The sequence below is a fragment of the Pan paniscus genome, chromosome 2, assembly GCF_029289425.2.
Source record: "Pan paniscus chromosome 2, NHGRI_mPanPan1-v2.0_pri, whole genome shotgun sequence".
Lineage (NCBI taxonomy): Eukaryota > Metazoa > Chordata > Mammalia > Primates > Hominidae > Pan > Pan paniscus.
In genome coordinates, this window is record NC_085926.1 from 75,916,905 (window position 1) to 75,932,755 (window position 15,851).

The following is a 15,851-nucleotide window of genomic DNA, read 5'->3' on the forward strand; positions in this document are numbered from 1 at the left end:
GCAATTTACTCAGAGATAGTATCATAAAGCCCGCACATTTGTCCGGCAGCTAACGCCCAGAGCCCCCTCACCTATCACTTTGTGGTGAATTTAAAGCCCCTGCACCGGGAACAGTTTGTTTTCCTGTAACCATCTGTCTTTTTAACTTTTTTGTCTGTTTTTTCTTCTGTAAAGTTGCTGCAGCTAGAATCCCCCCTCCCCTCTCTAAACCAAAGTATAAAAGAAAATCTAGCCTCTTCTCCGGGGCCGAGAGAATTTCGTGCGTTAGCCGTCTCACAGTCGCCGGCTAATAAAGGACTCCTGAATTCATCTCAAAGTGTGGCGTTTCTCTCTAACTCGCTCGGATACGACAGTTTCAACTATGGTAGAAGACTCGAGTAAGGCAAACACAGTCCCCCTAAATTTGACTATTATTTAGGTTAATGGTGAGTTTAGAAGAAATAAGTTAGGACTACACAGAGTGGGCTAAAGTGCAAATAAACACTGGAAGTATTTCCCAGAAAATATCACTTTGAACAGGCTGCTGCACACCCTGCATGTAGAGATAAACTAAGATAAAGGTGTGGAGAGTTATTTAAGGATCTGTGGTTAACTCAGTTCTCAAGATGTTCCGGGTTTCATCCATGAATCAAGGAGGACCTCCCAAAAGCTGTTTGGGACCACATTCTTTGAGCAAGGAGCATACCTTACGATGGAAGCTGTGCTTTAGCAGCAGATGACCATTTCCACTGCACAACATGCTGTGCTTTAGCGGAAGATGACTGTTTCCACTGCACAACACTACAAGTGTTTACTGCCAGGCTGGTGTGAAATATGTTCCACCACAGCAAGGAGCATACCTTATGATGGAAGCTGTGCTTTAGCGGCAGATGACCTTTTCCACTGCACAACACACTGTGCTTTAGCGGCAGATGACCATTTCCACTGCACAACACGCCGTGCTTTAGCGGAAGATGACCGTTTCCACTGCACAACACTACAAGTATTTACTGCCAGGCCGGTGTGAAATATGTTCCAGCACATAACCTATGTCACCACTGAAGGTGGTGGTTCAGACTTGGTGCACGCAAGCTTTCCTGTCCCACAAGAACACAGCATGCTCTCTTCTCGGGTTCCATTCCAATCACGTAACAACCATGACTGCCTTTTTTGTCACTGCATCAGAAAGATCAGAGGAAAATTTGCACTCAACTTAGACAACTCTAAGCTCTTATAACCTGTCTATATCTACAGGTCAGCTTTATCTTATTTATGTATATTTCCTTCAACCTGAGTTTTACTTATTTCCACTTTTCCTTTTTAATTCACAGACACCCATAAACTCAGAAAATACAGTGTAAAACAAAGTGAAGAAAAAATAAACAACTCACCAGAGATTTATTCGTTTCTTGTAGCTCTTGGAAACACCCAGAGGACACTGGAAACATAGCTGGGAGAGAAGGCAAATGACGTGAATTAAGGAGAGAACTGGTGTGGTGTGGTCCCAGATTCTTCTGCCCAACACTCTAGACACATTACCTGGAAAAGCCCTCCTCCCTCCTGAAAAAGAAAAACTTCCCCATGGGAGAAGAGTCCTTCAAGCCTCATTAGGGGCAGCAAAGACTCAAGATAAGATACATCTACAAGTACATTAATTGGTAGACATTAGATGCACAATTTATTTTGAATAAAAATATGTATTACCTACTAATTTAGCAACAATATTACCTAAAGATATAATCTAATAATTTAATACAAAGAAACATTATAAGTTCACTAAAATAAATGTTATAGAAATATACTGGGCTGTATTAACTATTTTCCTATTAATATGTGGATTCCACAAATAACTTCATATGAGTGTTCCCATGACAGTACATCTTGCTTTTCTATACCTGAACATCATGGAAAGTGCATCTTGCAACCCAGCAATTTTGGCCTACAATTACTTTTTTTTAAATGTACATAATATGTATTTCCTGCAGTACACCATTCTACTCATGTTTCCCAATAACACCTTTCCCTGTATCCAAGCCCTCATATTATGCTCTGACAATAAATTGGGCTTTTCCATCTGACTTGTCCAGTGAATGGACAATGGAAAATGTGATGCAAATATCCATTGGTTCTTGCCTTTTTGGACACAGTCATATTGTGAGGAGGTCTGGAGCTACCCTGGTGGAGACACAGGGCCTAGCCAAGAGTCACCACAAGCCGCCAGATTGTGAAGGAAACTATCTTAAACCAACCAGGCTCAGTCAAGGCACCAGGTGACCAAGGCCTCTTTTGTGATCCAGGCAACGTAAATATATCAACTACCCAGCTGAACCCACCACACCAAAATGCAGATCCACAGAACTTCAAACAAATAAAATGGTGGTTGTTTTTTATAAGCCAGTAAGGTTTAATTAGTTCCTTAAACAGCAAGTATTAACTGTTACACCTAAGTGAACAGAATTCAATGTTTTTAACAAAATTACGTAGGGGGAGAAAGTCTTAAATTACAAATCAAATACAATCAACAGAACTTCACAATCTAATGCTAAAGCTAAATTTGGTGATGGACTAGGTTTAATATACCTCAAACGCTGGAAACAACGAGGAAAGGCTGAAGGAATGGGACCGTGTTTGGAGAGTATTTTAATCTTCTCAGGTATGACAGGTCACTCCTGTACCCCAGACCACACTTTCAGGCCCCTTCAAATAAGGAATATTTCCTAGGTCCTTGCCTGTTCTTCTCAGCCGAATTCACCTCAACCTTCTGAAAGTTCGTCCAAACCTTCCACTGTCACCTAGTCTTTGCAAATCTTGTGCATTCTAGGGAGTAGAATTAATATTTCCCGAGCGAGGAAAACTGGGATCTTCACCTGTGACCTTTTATCCTCCTCTGAAGCACCAGTGAGAGGTTAGACCAGAGGGCTGTTCTTTCAAGTGCGCTTCTTATTCATAGGGAACCCTCCCTTTCAAACTTTATAACACACGGTTAAGACTGAAGTACCCTTAAGGCTGAAGACCATCATCCAGTACCCCATCTCCCTCGCGGCATCAGTGAGTTCTTCCCTGGAAACTAGGTCTCGTATAAACTTCTGTAAACGCAACCCAGGAGGACTAGGCAGGTCACACAGTGAAGGAGGGAACCAGAAACTTCACTTGCTAAAGAGACACCGGGAAACCCAACTAATACAAACGCCCAGTTTAAGACTCGAGGCGCACGCGTTTCGCACTACTCCTCTGGGAATGGGGAACGTCTCCCGAGAACTGTGTGTTAGCACTGGGACAGATGGGCAAACTGAGCGTCATGCGGGTTGGTAACTGGGTCCCTCAGTGGCAGGACAGAAGCGCAGCCTGCAGACTCCGGGCCCAGGGCCACCGGCCTCGCCTACCCGCTCCTGCGCCTCTAGAACCCGTTTCACTGCCGGGATCCCACGCCTGTCCTCCCAGCCCTCGCCAGGGTCCGCGGCCCGCACCTGCACTTCAGGCCCTGCCCGCCCGCGATGCGCCCACGCGTCTGCTCCCACAACTGGGGAACACTGGTCCGGCCCCCCGGGATCCCCCGAGGCCCACGGGTTCCTCTTCGCCCTCGCACCGACCCGCAGGGACATAGAACCAAGCCCCAAGCTGGCCCAGCTACAAGACCGCCTCTGGGTGCCGCACTTCCGGAGGAAAATGGCGGAGTGGGCGGGGCGGCGCATGCGCAGAGAGAAAAGCTGGTTCCCAGGGTCCTTGATGGTAACATCATTGGAAGGTGACACTACATTTCCCATGAGGCTCTGCGGTCCCCCGTTAGGAACCCACGCCGGACATTCTGTTTTGCCCAGCAGTGAGTCCAGTTACCCAGAGACCCGGACTTAATGGATCAGGACTGGTCCCTACCCAGGTGACACAGATGTGGCATTCTGGTTCTTTATTAAATCCTGGTTTCACAGCCTGGGACATTGTGAAAATAATGGAGAAATTTCAATAGAGGCCAATTAGTCTATGCTAGTAATGAGTAACTTTTTTTTTTTTTTTTTTTTGAGACGGAGTCTCACTCTGTCGCCCAGGCTGGAGAGCAATGGTGCGATCTCGGCTCACTGCAACCTCCGCTTCCCGGGTTCAAGCGATTCTCCTGCCTCAGCCTCCTGAGTAGCTGGGATTACAGGCGCGCGCCACCACACTCGCCTAATTTTTGTATTTTTATTAGAGACGGGGTTTCACCATGTTGGTCAGGCTGGTCTCGAACTCCTGACCTCGTGATCCGCCCTCCTCGGCCTCCCAAAGTGCTGGGATTACAGGCGTGAGCCACTGCGCCCAGCCCTCAAGTCTATTTTTTATAAATGCATTCGAAAGCATGAAAAAAATCATGTCTCTATTTTACTTTAAAATTTTAAAAACACAACTAATGAATATGGTAATTATCTTCCAATCCGTTATCTTTTCTCTCACTAAACTAATTTATAAGCCTTCAATTTACACAGTTACAAAAAATGCTCTAGTGCATATACTGGGATAAAATAACAGGGTCATAAGACAGGTGCACTCCATAATCTTTGTGACAACTTACACTTCCAGTGTCTGATAAATATTTGCCCATAAACTCCCACGTTTCATCCATCCACCAATCAATCAAATCTAGCTATCTTTGTTTATTTATTGTGAGAAAGACCTGAACTTTGCCTTTCCTTCCCTGATTTCTGCCACAAACTAGGCAAGGATTTCTGCCTAGGGGTTTCTCAGAGCTCCGGCTACCACCGAGGTTCCTAACAGGGAAACGCAGGCTTGAATGCTCAGGGTTGATGTGGGAGTGCGTGTGAAACGGGGGTGGGGTGAAAGGGCAGTGAAGTTTGTAGGTGGGCAGATGGGGGTGTGAAGGGCTTTCAGGTAAGAGGCACGCAGGAGACTGGGAGAGGCAGCGAAAGCACCTCACGCCTCAGATCACCAGAAGACGCTCCCACCAGCGCCGTGACAGTTTGCCAATGCCACGGCAGCACGGGAAGTCCCCACCCCTTGCCATGGAAACAGCTGGAAGTTACTGCCCATTTCTAGCTATTTCTGAATAACCCGCCCCTTAATTAGCATGCCATTAAAAGTGAATTATAAAAATGACTGCAAGCCACCCCCAGGCTGCTACTCTGGGAGCACAACCCACGGAGGGCTCCCTGCCCTGCAGGAGTGGACGCAGGGCTGTAACACCGCCAGTGCCTCCGTAGAGCTGCTTTCTTCCACCACAGGCTTGCTTTTGGATTCCTTCCTGAGCGACGCCAAGAACCTGCCCTTCCTCAGTGTGACTCTTGCCTAAAACCTATCCCTGGTTTTCTCTTTTCCTAAGCATGCCCTGACTTGTTCTTTCATCTCCTCTGATCTTGGAATTGCTCCTCAGTGACTCTATTCTGCAGATCCAGAAAACTCAACCTTAATCTTCCCAGAGCCCTGTTGTCTCCAATATCGGAATCTCTAGCCTTGCTTTCTCAGACGCCTAGATTACAGGCCTCTCTCTTGAACACCTATTGGTATGGTATCTGGGGATCCTTTAAATACACGATGATTGGCAGGGGTTACATAGCGGAAATCAGTGCCTGACAATTTGCCTTCCAGGATATGGACTGTCATTCCCTCTCTTGGTGGGCCTCAGTCTCTTATCCATAAAAGTAGAGATTGTAATACTCATTTGAATTGCAGATACCTCAACTCGAACCCACCTAATATAATGTAAAAGCCAAGACTGCAACCCCTTTCCTCACCCCGTGAAGGTAAAGTCCTCAGAGCCAAGGAGAGAAGGCTCAGGGATGGTACCTGGGTGTCTCCAACGCTAACCATGTATTGCAGTTTTTAGTGTTCAAGTTTAAGCTTCCCCAGCTTTAATTCTATTGTAACAAGATTTATTTTTGTAATTCCATTTTTGGATTCTTGATTTCTTGGTAAAGAAATACAGTTATTTTTGTATACCAATCTTATATAGTGTTACATTCTTAAATTTGTTCATGAGTCCTAATACTTTTTAGTAAATTTCTTACAATTTTCTAAATGCAAGATCATGTCATCTGTACATAAAGATAACTGTACTTCTTCCTTTCCAATCTGGATGCCGTTTATTTATTTACGTTGCCAAGTTGTCCCAGCTACCACTGTTATCAAGTAAAAGGGTCTCACTGCCCAAAGCACTAGAAGCCGGTACCATGACACTGAGTTTTCGAGAAAAGAAAAAGTTTAAAGTCAAACCAAAACCTATGGGGTACAGGCCGGGCACAGTGGCTCATGCCTGTAATCTCAGCACTTTGGGAGACCGAGGCGGGCGGATCGCGAGGTCAGGAGATCGAGACCATCCTGGCTAACACAGTGAAACCCCATCTCTACTAAAAATACAAAAAACAAAAGTTAGCCGGGAGTGATGGCGGGCGCCTGTGGTCCCAGCTACTCGGGAGGCTGAGGCGGGAGAATGGCGTGAACCCGGGAGGCGGAGCTTGCAGTGAGCCGAGATCACGTCACTGCACTCCAGCCTGGGCAACAGAGCGAGACTCCGTCTCAAAACAAAAACAAAAACAAAAACAAAAAACCTATGGGATACAGTAAAAACACTACTACAGTACTAAGAGGTAAATTTATAGCAAAAAGCACCTACATCAAAAAAAGTAGAAAAGTTTCAAATAAACAACCTAATAATGCATCTTAAATAATTAGAAAAGCAAGAGCAAACCAAAACCAAAATTAGTAGAAGGAAACACAGCAAAGATCAGAGCAGAAATAAATGAAATTTAAATTTAAAAATATAAAATATCAATGAAATGAAAAGTTAATATTTTTAAAAAACCAACAAAATCAACAAACATTTAACCAGACTAAGAAAAAAGAGAGAAGACTCAAATACATAAAACCAGAGATTAAAAAGGAGATACTACAACTGATACTGTGGAAATTCAAAGAATCATTAGAAACTATTATGACTGACTATATTCCAATAAATTGAAAAACTTGGAAGAAATGGCCAGGCACTGTGGCTCATGCCTGTAATCCCAACACTTTGGGAGGCCAAGGCAGGTGATCACCTGAGGTTAGGAGTTCAAGACCAGCCTGGCCAACATGGTGAAACCCCATCTCTACTAAAAATACAAACATTAGCCAGGCATGGTGGCATGCACCAGTACTCCCAGCTACTCCAGAGGCTGAGGCAGGAAAATCACTTGAACCTGAGAGGCAGAGGTTGCAGTGACCTGAGATTGTACCACGCTCCAGCCTGGGTGACAGAGCAAGACTCCATCTCAAAAAAAAGAAAACAAAGAAACAACCAAACAACAAACCTAGAAGAAATGGATAAATGAAATTGAAGCCATAATAAAACATCTCCTAGCAAAGAAAAGCCTGGATCCAATGGCTTCACTGGCTTCACTGATTAATTTCACCAAACATTGAAGGCAGAATTACTATCAATCCTACTCAAACTATTCCAAAAAACAGAGAAGGCTGTAGTATTTCCAAACTCATCCTATGAAAAAGACCATTCATCATGTCTAAGTGGGATTTATCCCGAGGATGCCAACATGGTTCAACATATGCAAATCAATCAATGTGACACACCATATCAACAGAATGAAGGACAAAAACCATATGATAATTTCAATTGGTGCTGAAAAGCATTTAATAAAATCCAACATCCCTGTGATAAAAAGAAACCCTCAAAAAAAACTAGATATAGAAGGAACATACCACAACACAATAAAAACCATATGCAACAGACCCACAGCCAGTATCATCCTGAACAGGGAAAAGCTGAAAGCCTTTCTTCTAAGATCTGGAACAAGACAAGAATGTCCACTTCCAACACTGTTACTCAACATAGTACTGGAAGTCCTAGCTAGAGCAATTCAGACAAGAGAAAAACAATAAAAGGGATCCAAATTGGAAAGAAGTAAAATTATTACTGTTTTCTTGTTTGCAGATGATTTGATCTTATATTTGGAAAAACCTAAGGACTCCACCAAAAAACTATTAGAACTGATCAAAAAATTCAGAGTCACAGGATACAAAATCAAACTACAAAAGTCGGTAGCATTTCTAAATGACAAAAATGAACAATCTAAAGAAGAAAATCAAGAATGTAATCCCATTTATAATAGCTACAAATAAAATAAAATATCTGGGAACAAACATAACAGAAGAAGTGAAAGATCTCTACAATGAAAACTATAAAACATCGATGCAAAAAAATTAAAGAGGACACCAAAAAAAAATGGAAAGATAGTCCATGTTCATTGATTGGAAGAGTAAATATTGTTAAAATACCCATACTTCACAAAGCAATCTACAGATTCAATGCAATCTCTATTGAAATACCAATAACACTCTTCACAGAAATAGAAAAAAAATCCTAAAATTTATACGAAACCATAAAAGACCCAGAATACCGAAAGCCATCCTGAGCAAAAAGAACAAAACTGGAAGAATCACATCACCTGACTTTAAATTATAGTACAGAGCAATTGTAAACAAAACAGCATGGTACTGGCATAAAACAGACACATAGACCAATGGAACAGAATAGAGAACCCAGAAATAAATCCATACATTTACAATTAACTCATTTTCAATGAAGGTGCCAAGAATATACATGGGGGAGAGGTCAGTCTCTTCAACAAATTTTGCTGGGAAAACTAGATATTCATTGGCAGAAATTTTTTTTTTTTTTTTTTTGAGATGGAGTCTAGCTCTGTTGCTCAGGCTGGAGTGCAGTGGCGTGATCTGGGCTCACTGCAAGCTCCACCTCCTGGGTTCACACCATTCTCCTCCTCAGCCTCCCAAGTAGCTGGGAGTACAGGCGCCCGCCACCATGCCTGGCTAAATTTTTTTTTGTATTTTTAGTAGAGACGGAGTTTCACCGTGTTAGTCAGGATGGTCTCGATCTCCTGCCCTCATGATCCACCCACCTCGGCATCCCAAAGTCATTGGCAGAATAATTAAACTAGAACCCTCTCTTGCACTATATACAAAAATCAAATCCAAATGGGTTAAGACTTAAATCAAAGACACGAAACTGCTGAAAGAAAACATTAGGGAAACTCTCCAGGAAATTGGTCTGGGCACAGATTTCTTGAGTAATACTCCAAAAGCTCAGGCAACCAAAGCAAAAATGAACAAGTGGTATCACATCAAGTTCAAAGTTTTCTGCATAGTAAAGAAAACAATGGGCAAAGTGAAAAGACAATCCACAGAATGGAAGAAAATATTTTCAAACTATATATCTGACAAGGGATTAATAACCAGAATATATAAGGAGCTCAAACAACTCTATAAGAAAAAAACTAACAATCCAATTATTTAAATGGGCAAAAGATCTGAACAGACATTTCTCAAAAGAAGGCACACAGCTCAGGTGCAGTGGCTCACACCTGTAATTCCAGCACTTTGGGGAGCCAAGACAGGTGGACCACTTGAGCCCAGGAGTTCAAGACCAAACTGAACAACATAGCAAATAATTTTAAAAACTACCTGGGCATGGTGATGCATGCCTGTGGTCCCAGCTACTCAGGAGGCTGAGGTGGGAGGATTGCTTGAACCCTGGCAGTCAACACTACATTAAGCCATGATCATACTACTGCTCTCCAGCCTGGGTGACAGAGTGAGACCCTGTCTCAAAAAATGAGCAAAAACAAAAAAGAAGATATATAAATGTCAAATAGGGATATGAAAAGATGCTCAATATCATTGATCATCAGAGAACTTGAAATCAAAACTACAACAAGATATCATCTTACCCCATTAAAATGGCTTTTATGCAAAAGACAGGCAATAACAAATGCTTGCAAGAATGTGGGGAAAAGGGAACACTCTTACTCTGTTGGTGGGAAGGTAAATTAGTACATTCACTATGGAGAACAATATGGAGGTCCCTCAAAAAATTAAAAATAGAACTATCATATGATCCAGCAATCCCACTGCTGAGTATATACCCAAGAGAGGTAAAATTAGTATATCAAAGAGATATCTGCATTCCCATATTTATTTCAGCATTATTCATAATAGCCAAGATTTGGAAGCAACCTAAGTGTGCATCAACAGATGAAGGGATAAAGAAAATGTAGTACATATACACAATGGAGTACTCTTCGGCCATGAAAAAGAATAAGATTCTGTCATTTGCAACAACATGGATGGAACTAAAGGATATTATGTTAAGTACAATGAGCCAGGCACAGAAAGACAGACTTTGCATGTTCTCACTCATTTGTGGGAGCTAAAAATTAAAACAATTGAACTCATCAAGATAGAGAGTAGACTGAGAGTTTCCAGAGGCTGGGAAGAGTAGCGGTGTTACGGGATCTTTGGAGTGTTACTTTTCTGGACAGAAACCTCTATGGCTGGTGGCACCTTTGCCTGCATTTTGCTGGGCCCCGCCCACTCAGCCTGACAGGCTGTGCTCAGCTCATGCTACCAGGTTGGATCCCATGCCTGCCAAGGGAGACTGCATGGAGTGGCAAGGGGTGTGTGAGTGAGCATGGGGTCTGGCCACTGTGCAGTCAGACTTGCTGGCTGCTGCAGTGGGGCAGGTGGCTCCAGGTGCCAACACGGGTGCCAGCTCTCCACAAGGCTGTGGCTGGACCACGGGCACTGCAAGCAGCTTCCACAGCTGGCACACTGGGAACACAGTGGCACCCAGAAGCTTGGAGATACCAGGAACCACAGGGCCCTAAAGAGGGAATCACAGCCCTGGCTCGGGGAGCTCCCAGGTCTGGGCTCCCCAAAGGGCCACAGCTCTTCTTTCCTTCTCTTTGCCCACAATGTGGCGAGCAAGGGGCATGTCTCAGCCCTGCTTGTGTTACAGCTCTTTCAGCCTCTTCCCTAGGATTTGTCATAATTAATTCCCATATCGTCTTATTTTTTTACATGTGTTTCAACTTCAGAAGATGTATGGATCTAAACACAACATGATGTGTTAGCTAGCTTCCATATGAGTTTCTCCCTGTTTCACCACTATGTAGCCTAAAGTTATTCCGTCATCCATGACTATCCTGGCTAAAGAGTCTGAAGATCTTTATTTGGTAGCTATGGCTTCAGCTAGTTCATTTGCTAAGTTACCTAGAGTGGTTGACAGATTTCTAATTATACGTTCATGAGAGGTTACTCCCCACCATTGCAAGAGACTTCTGCCAAACATAGGCCAAAATTCATCTCCTTGGTTTGCAGGTACGGTTTGTCTAATCCTGGAAAATAATTTCGATGAACTACTTCAGCGTTCAGAAACATTGGAGTTATAAATAGAAAGAGGAAGAGCCACATAACCTAATAGACAATTACCTCTCATATGCCAGTGGTCAACACATTCATAAGCCCATGGGTGCTTGATCCAGGGACCACACAGGGTCCCTGACGGATTCTGAAATTTAAGGCTTTGGTTTACTGGTAACAGAGACAGGTTAAAGTACATGTCTTCAGTCTTGAGTAGAGTGTAATCAGTCTGATTTTTTTTTTTTTAATGAGATGAACATCAGGTAAAGATCTTGACAAGAAGGAACAGAAATCCCGAGATTCTATAATCATAATCATCAAATTGTAATTGCTAGTTTAAGTAGTCCTTCAAAAATACATCTCATTCCTGACAGGAAAAAACAAGTTTTTAAAAATATGTTATATCTGGGTTAACTAGGGAACACTTGGAGCCAGGAAATAATTCAGGATTCAGCCCAAATTATAGGCAAATAATAAAAACTCGGAAACAATGATCAGGGCTGGAATCTAATAACATATGTCATAGTTTTCTTTTGGAACATAAATTTTCTCTCTCTAGTCCATCATTTTATCAAAGACAAATCATAGTAGGACAAATACGTGTGCAAAATAAGTTTTAGTCTTATCATACCTGGTCTGATTATTTGCATAAAGTGCAGCAAGAATATTTATTGACCATATAGGCTTCTTAAAATTGGCTTTGTTGGAACTTTTTAATAAGGAATCTTAGACTTTTAAAAGCCTTGAGGCTAGCCAAGTCAAAGATTTGCATCAGACTGTGTCTGTAATACTTTTTTTTAACCTACTTTTTTTTATTATACTTTAAGTTCTGGGGTACACGTGCAGAACGTGCAGGTTTGTTACATAGGTATACATGTGCTGTGGTGGTTTGCTGCACCCATCAACCCATCACCTATATTAGGTATTTGTCCTAATGCTATCCCTCCCCCCGCCCCCACCCCCCAACACGCCCCAGTGTGTGATGTTCCCCTCCCTGTGTCCATGTGTTCTCGTTGTTCAACTCCCACTTATGAGTGAGAACATGTGGTGTTTTGTTTTCTGTTCTTGTGTTAGTTTGCTGAGAATGATGGTTTCCAGCTTCATCCATGTCCCTACAAAGGACATGAACTTATCCTTTTTTATGGCTGCATAGTATTCCATGGTGTATATGTGCCACATTTTCTTTATCCAGTCTATAATTGATAGGCATTTGGGTTGGTTCCAAGTCTTTGTTATTGTGAACAGTCCTGCAATAAACATACGTGTGCATGTGTCTTTATGGTAGAATGATTTATAATCCTTTGGGTATATATCCAGTAATGGGATTGCTGGGCCAAATGATATTTCTAGTTCTAGGTCCTTGAGGAATAGCCACACTGTCTTCCACAATGGTTGAACTAAGTTACACTCCCACCAATAGTGTAAAAGCATTCCTATTTCTCCACACCCTCTCCAGTATCTGTTGTTTCCTGACTTTTTAATGATCGCCATTCTAACTGGCATGAGATGGTATCTCATTGCGGTTTTGATTTGCATTTCTCTAATGACTCATGATGATGAGCTTTTTTTCATATGTTTGTTGGTTGCATAATTGTCCTCTTTTAAGAAGTGTCTGTTCACATCCTTTGCCCACTTTTTGATAGGATTTTTTTTTTTTTTTGTAAATTTGTTTAAGTTCTTTGTAGATTCTGGATATTAGCCCTTTGTCAGATGGATAGATTGCAAAAATTTTCTCCCATTTTGTAGGTTGCCATTCACTCTCATAGTTTCTTTTGCTGTCCAGAAGCTCTTTAGTTTAATTAGGTCCCATTTGTCAATTTTGGCTTTTGTTGCCATTGTTTTTGGTGTTTTAGTCATGAAGTCTTTGCCCATGCCTATGTCCTGAATGGTATTGCCTAGGTTTTCCTCTAGGGTTTTTATGGCTTTAGGTCTTAGGTTTAAGTCTTTAATCCATCTTGAGTTAATTTTTATATAAGGTGTAAGGAAGGGATCCACTTTCAGCTTCCTGCCCAAGGCTAGCCAGTTTTCCCAACACCATTTATTAAATAGGGATTCCTTTCCCCAGTGCTTGTTTTTCTCAGGTTTGTCAAAGATCAGATGGCTGTAGATGTGTGGTGTTATTCCTGAGGGTTCTGTTCTGTTCCTTTGATCTATATATCTATTTTGGTACCAGTACCATGCTGTTTTGGTTACCGTAGCCTTGTAGTATAGTTTGAAGTCAGGTAGCATGATGCTTCCAGCTTTGTTCTTTTTGCTTAGGATTGCCTTGGCTATTTGGGTTCTTTTTTGATTCCATATGAAATTTAAAGTATATTTTTCCAATTCCATGGAGAAAGTCAATGGTAGTTTAATGGGGATAGCAGTGAATCTATAAATTACTTTGGGTAGTATGGCCATTTTCACGATATTGATTCTTCCTATTTATGAGCATGGAATGTTTTTCCATTTGTTTGTGTCCTCTCTTATTTCTTTGAGGAGTGGTTTGTAGTTCTCCTTGAAGAGGTCCTTCACATCCTTGTAAGTTGTATTCCTAGGTACTTCATTCTTGTTGTAGCAATGGTGAATGGGAGTTCACCCATAGTTTGGCTCTCTGTTTGTCTGTTATTGGTGTATAGGAAAGCTTGTGATTTTTGCACATTGATTTTGTATCCTGAAACTTTGCTGAAGTAGCTTATCAGCTTAAGGAGATTTTGGGCTGAGACGATGGGGTTTTCTAAATATATAATCATGTCATCTGCAGACAGAGACAATTTGACTTCCTCTTTTCCTAATTGAATATCCTTTATTTCTTTCTCTTGCCTGATTACCCTGGCCAGAACTTCCAACACTATGTTGAATAGGAGTATTGAGAGAGGGCATCCTTGTCTTGTGCTGATTTTCAAAGGGAATGCTTCCAGTTTTTGCACATTCAGTATGTTATTGGCTATGGGTTTGTCATAAATAGCACTTAATATTTTGAGATACGTTCCATCAATACCAGTTTATTGAGAGTTTTTAGCATGAAGGGCTGTTGAATTTTGTCAAAGGCCTTTTCTGCATCTATTGAGATAATCATGTAGTTTTTGTCATTGATTACGTTTATGTGATGGATTACATTTATTGATTTGCATGTGGAACCAGCCTTGCATCCCAGTGATGAAGCCAACTTGATCATGATGGACAAGCTTTTTGATGTGCTGCTGGATTCAGTTTTCCAGTATTTTATTCAGGATTTCTGCATTGATGTTCATCAGGGATATTGGCCTAAAATTTTCTTTTTTGTTGTGTCCCTGCCAGGTTTTGGTATCAAGATGATCCTGGCCTCATAAAATGAGTTAGAGACGATTCTCTCTTTTTCTATTGTTTGGAATAGTTTCAGAAGGAATGGTACCAGCTCGTCTTTGTACCTCTGGTAGAATTTGGCTGTGAATCCGTCTGGTCCTGGACTTTTTTTGGTTGGTAGGCTATTAATTAATGCCTCAATTTCAGAACTTGTTATTTGTCTATTCAGGAATTTGACTTCTTCCTGGTTTAGTCTTGGGAGGGTGTATGTGTCCAGGAATTTATCCATTTCTTCTAGATTTTCTAGTTTATTTGCATAGAGGTGTTTCTTTATTAGTCTGCTAGTGGTCTATTTTGTTGATCTTTTCAAAAAACCAGCTCCTGGATTCATTGATTTTTTTGAAGAGTTTTTCCTGTCTCTATCTCCTTCAGTTCTGCTCTGATCTTATTTATGTCTTGTCTTCTGCTAGCTTTTGAATTTGTTTGCTCTTGCTTCTCTAGTTCTTTTAATTTTGATGTTAAGGTGTCAATTTTAGATCTTTCCTGCTTTCTCTTGTGGGCATTTAGTGCTATAAATTTCCCTCTACACACTGTTTTAAATGTGTCCCAGAGATTCTGGTACGTTGTGTCTTTGTTCCCATTGGTTTCAAAGAACATCTTTATTTCTGCCTTCATTTCGTTATTTACCCAGTAGTCATTCAGGAGCAGCTTGCTCAGTTTCCATGTAGTTGTGAGGTTTTGAGGAGTTTCTTAATCCTGCATTCTAATTTGATTGCATTGTGGTCTGAGAGACTGTTTGTTATGATTTCTGTTCTTTCGCATTTCCTGAGGAGTGCTTTACTTCCAATTATGTGGTCAGTTTTTGAATAAGTGCAATGTGGTGCTGAGAAGAAGGCATATTCTGTTGATTTGGGGTCGAGAGGTCTGTAGATGTCTATTAGGTCCACTTGGTCCAGAGCTGAGTGCAAGTCCTGGATATTCTTGTTAATCTTCTGTCTCAATGATCTAATATTGACAGTAGAGTGTTAAAGTCTCCCACTATTATTGTGTGGGAGTCTAAGTCTCTTTGCAGGTCTATAAGAACTTGCTTTATGAATCTGAGTGCTCCTGTATTGGGTGATTATATGTCTAGGATTGTTAGCTCTCCTTGTTGCATTGATCTCTTTACCATTATGTAATGCCCTTCTTTTCTCTTTTGATCTTTGTTGGCTTAAAGTCTGTTTTATCAGAAACTAGGATTGCAACCCCTGACTTTTGTTGCTTTCCACTTTCTTGATAAGTATTCCTCCATCCCTTTATTTTGAGCCTATATGTATGAGATAGGTCTCCTGAATACAGGACATTGATGGGTCTTGACTCTTTATCCAATTTGCCAGTCTGTGTCTTTTAATTGGGGGCATTTAGCTCATTTACAT

General features: G+C 41.5%; 1 protein-coding gene across 1 annotated transcript in view; it reads right to left on the minus strand.

Moving 5' to 3' along the window:
• ZNF717 (zinc finger protein 717) overlaps positions 1 to 3,572 on the minus strand; it is a 59,985-nt gene extending 56,413 nt beyond the window's left edge. Inside the window, 3 exon segments of the mRNA XM_063602827.1 lie at positions 1,371 to 1,429; positions 2,560 to 2,587; positions 3,447 to 3,572. Coding sequence (XP_063458897.1) covers positions 1,371 to 1,427 — 57 coding nt within the window. The 5' untranslated portion in view covers positions 1,428 to 1,429; positions 2,560 to 2,587; positions 3,447 to 3,572.
• Positions 3,573 to 15,851: the final 12,279 nt, after the last annotated feature.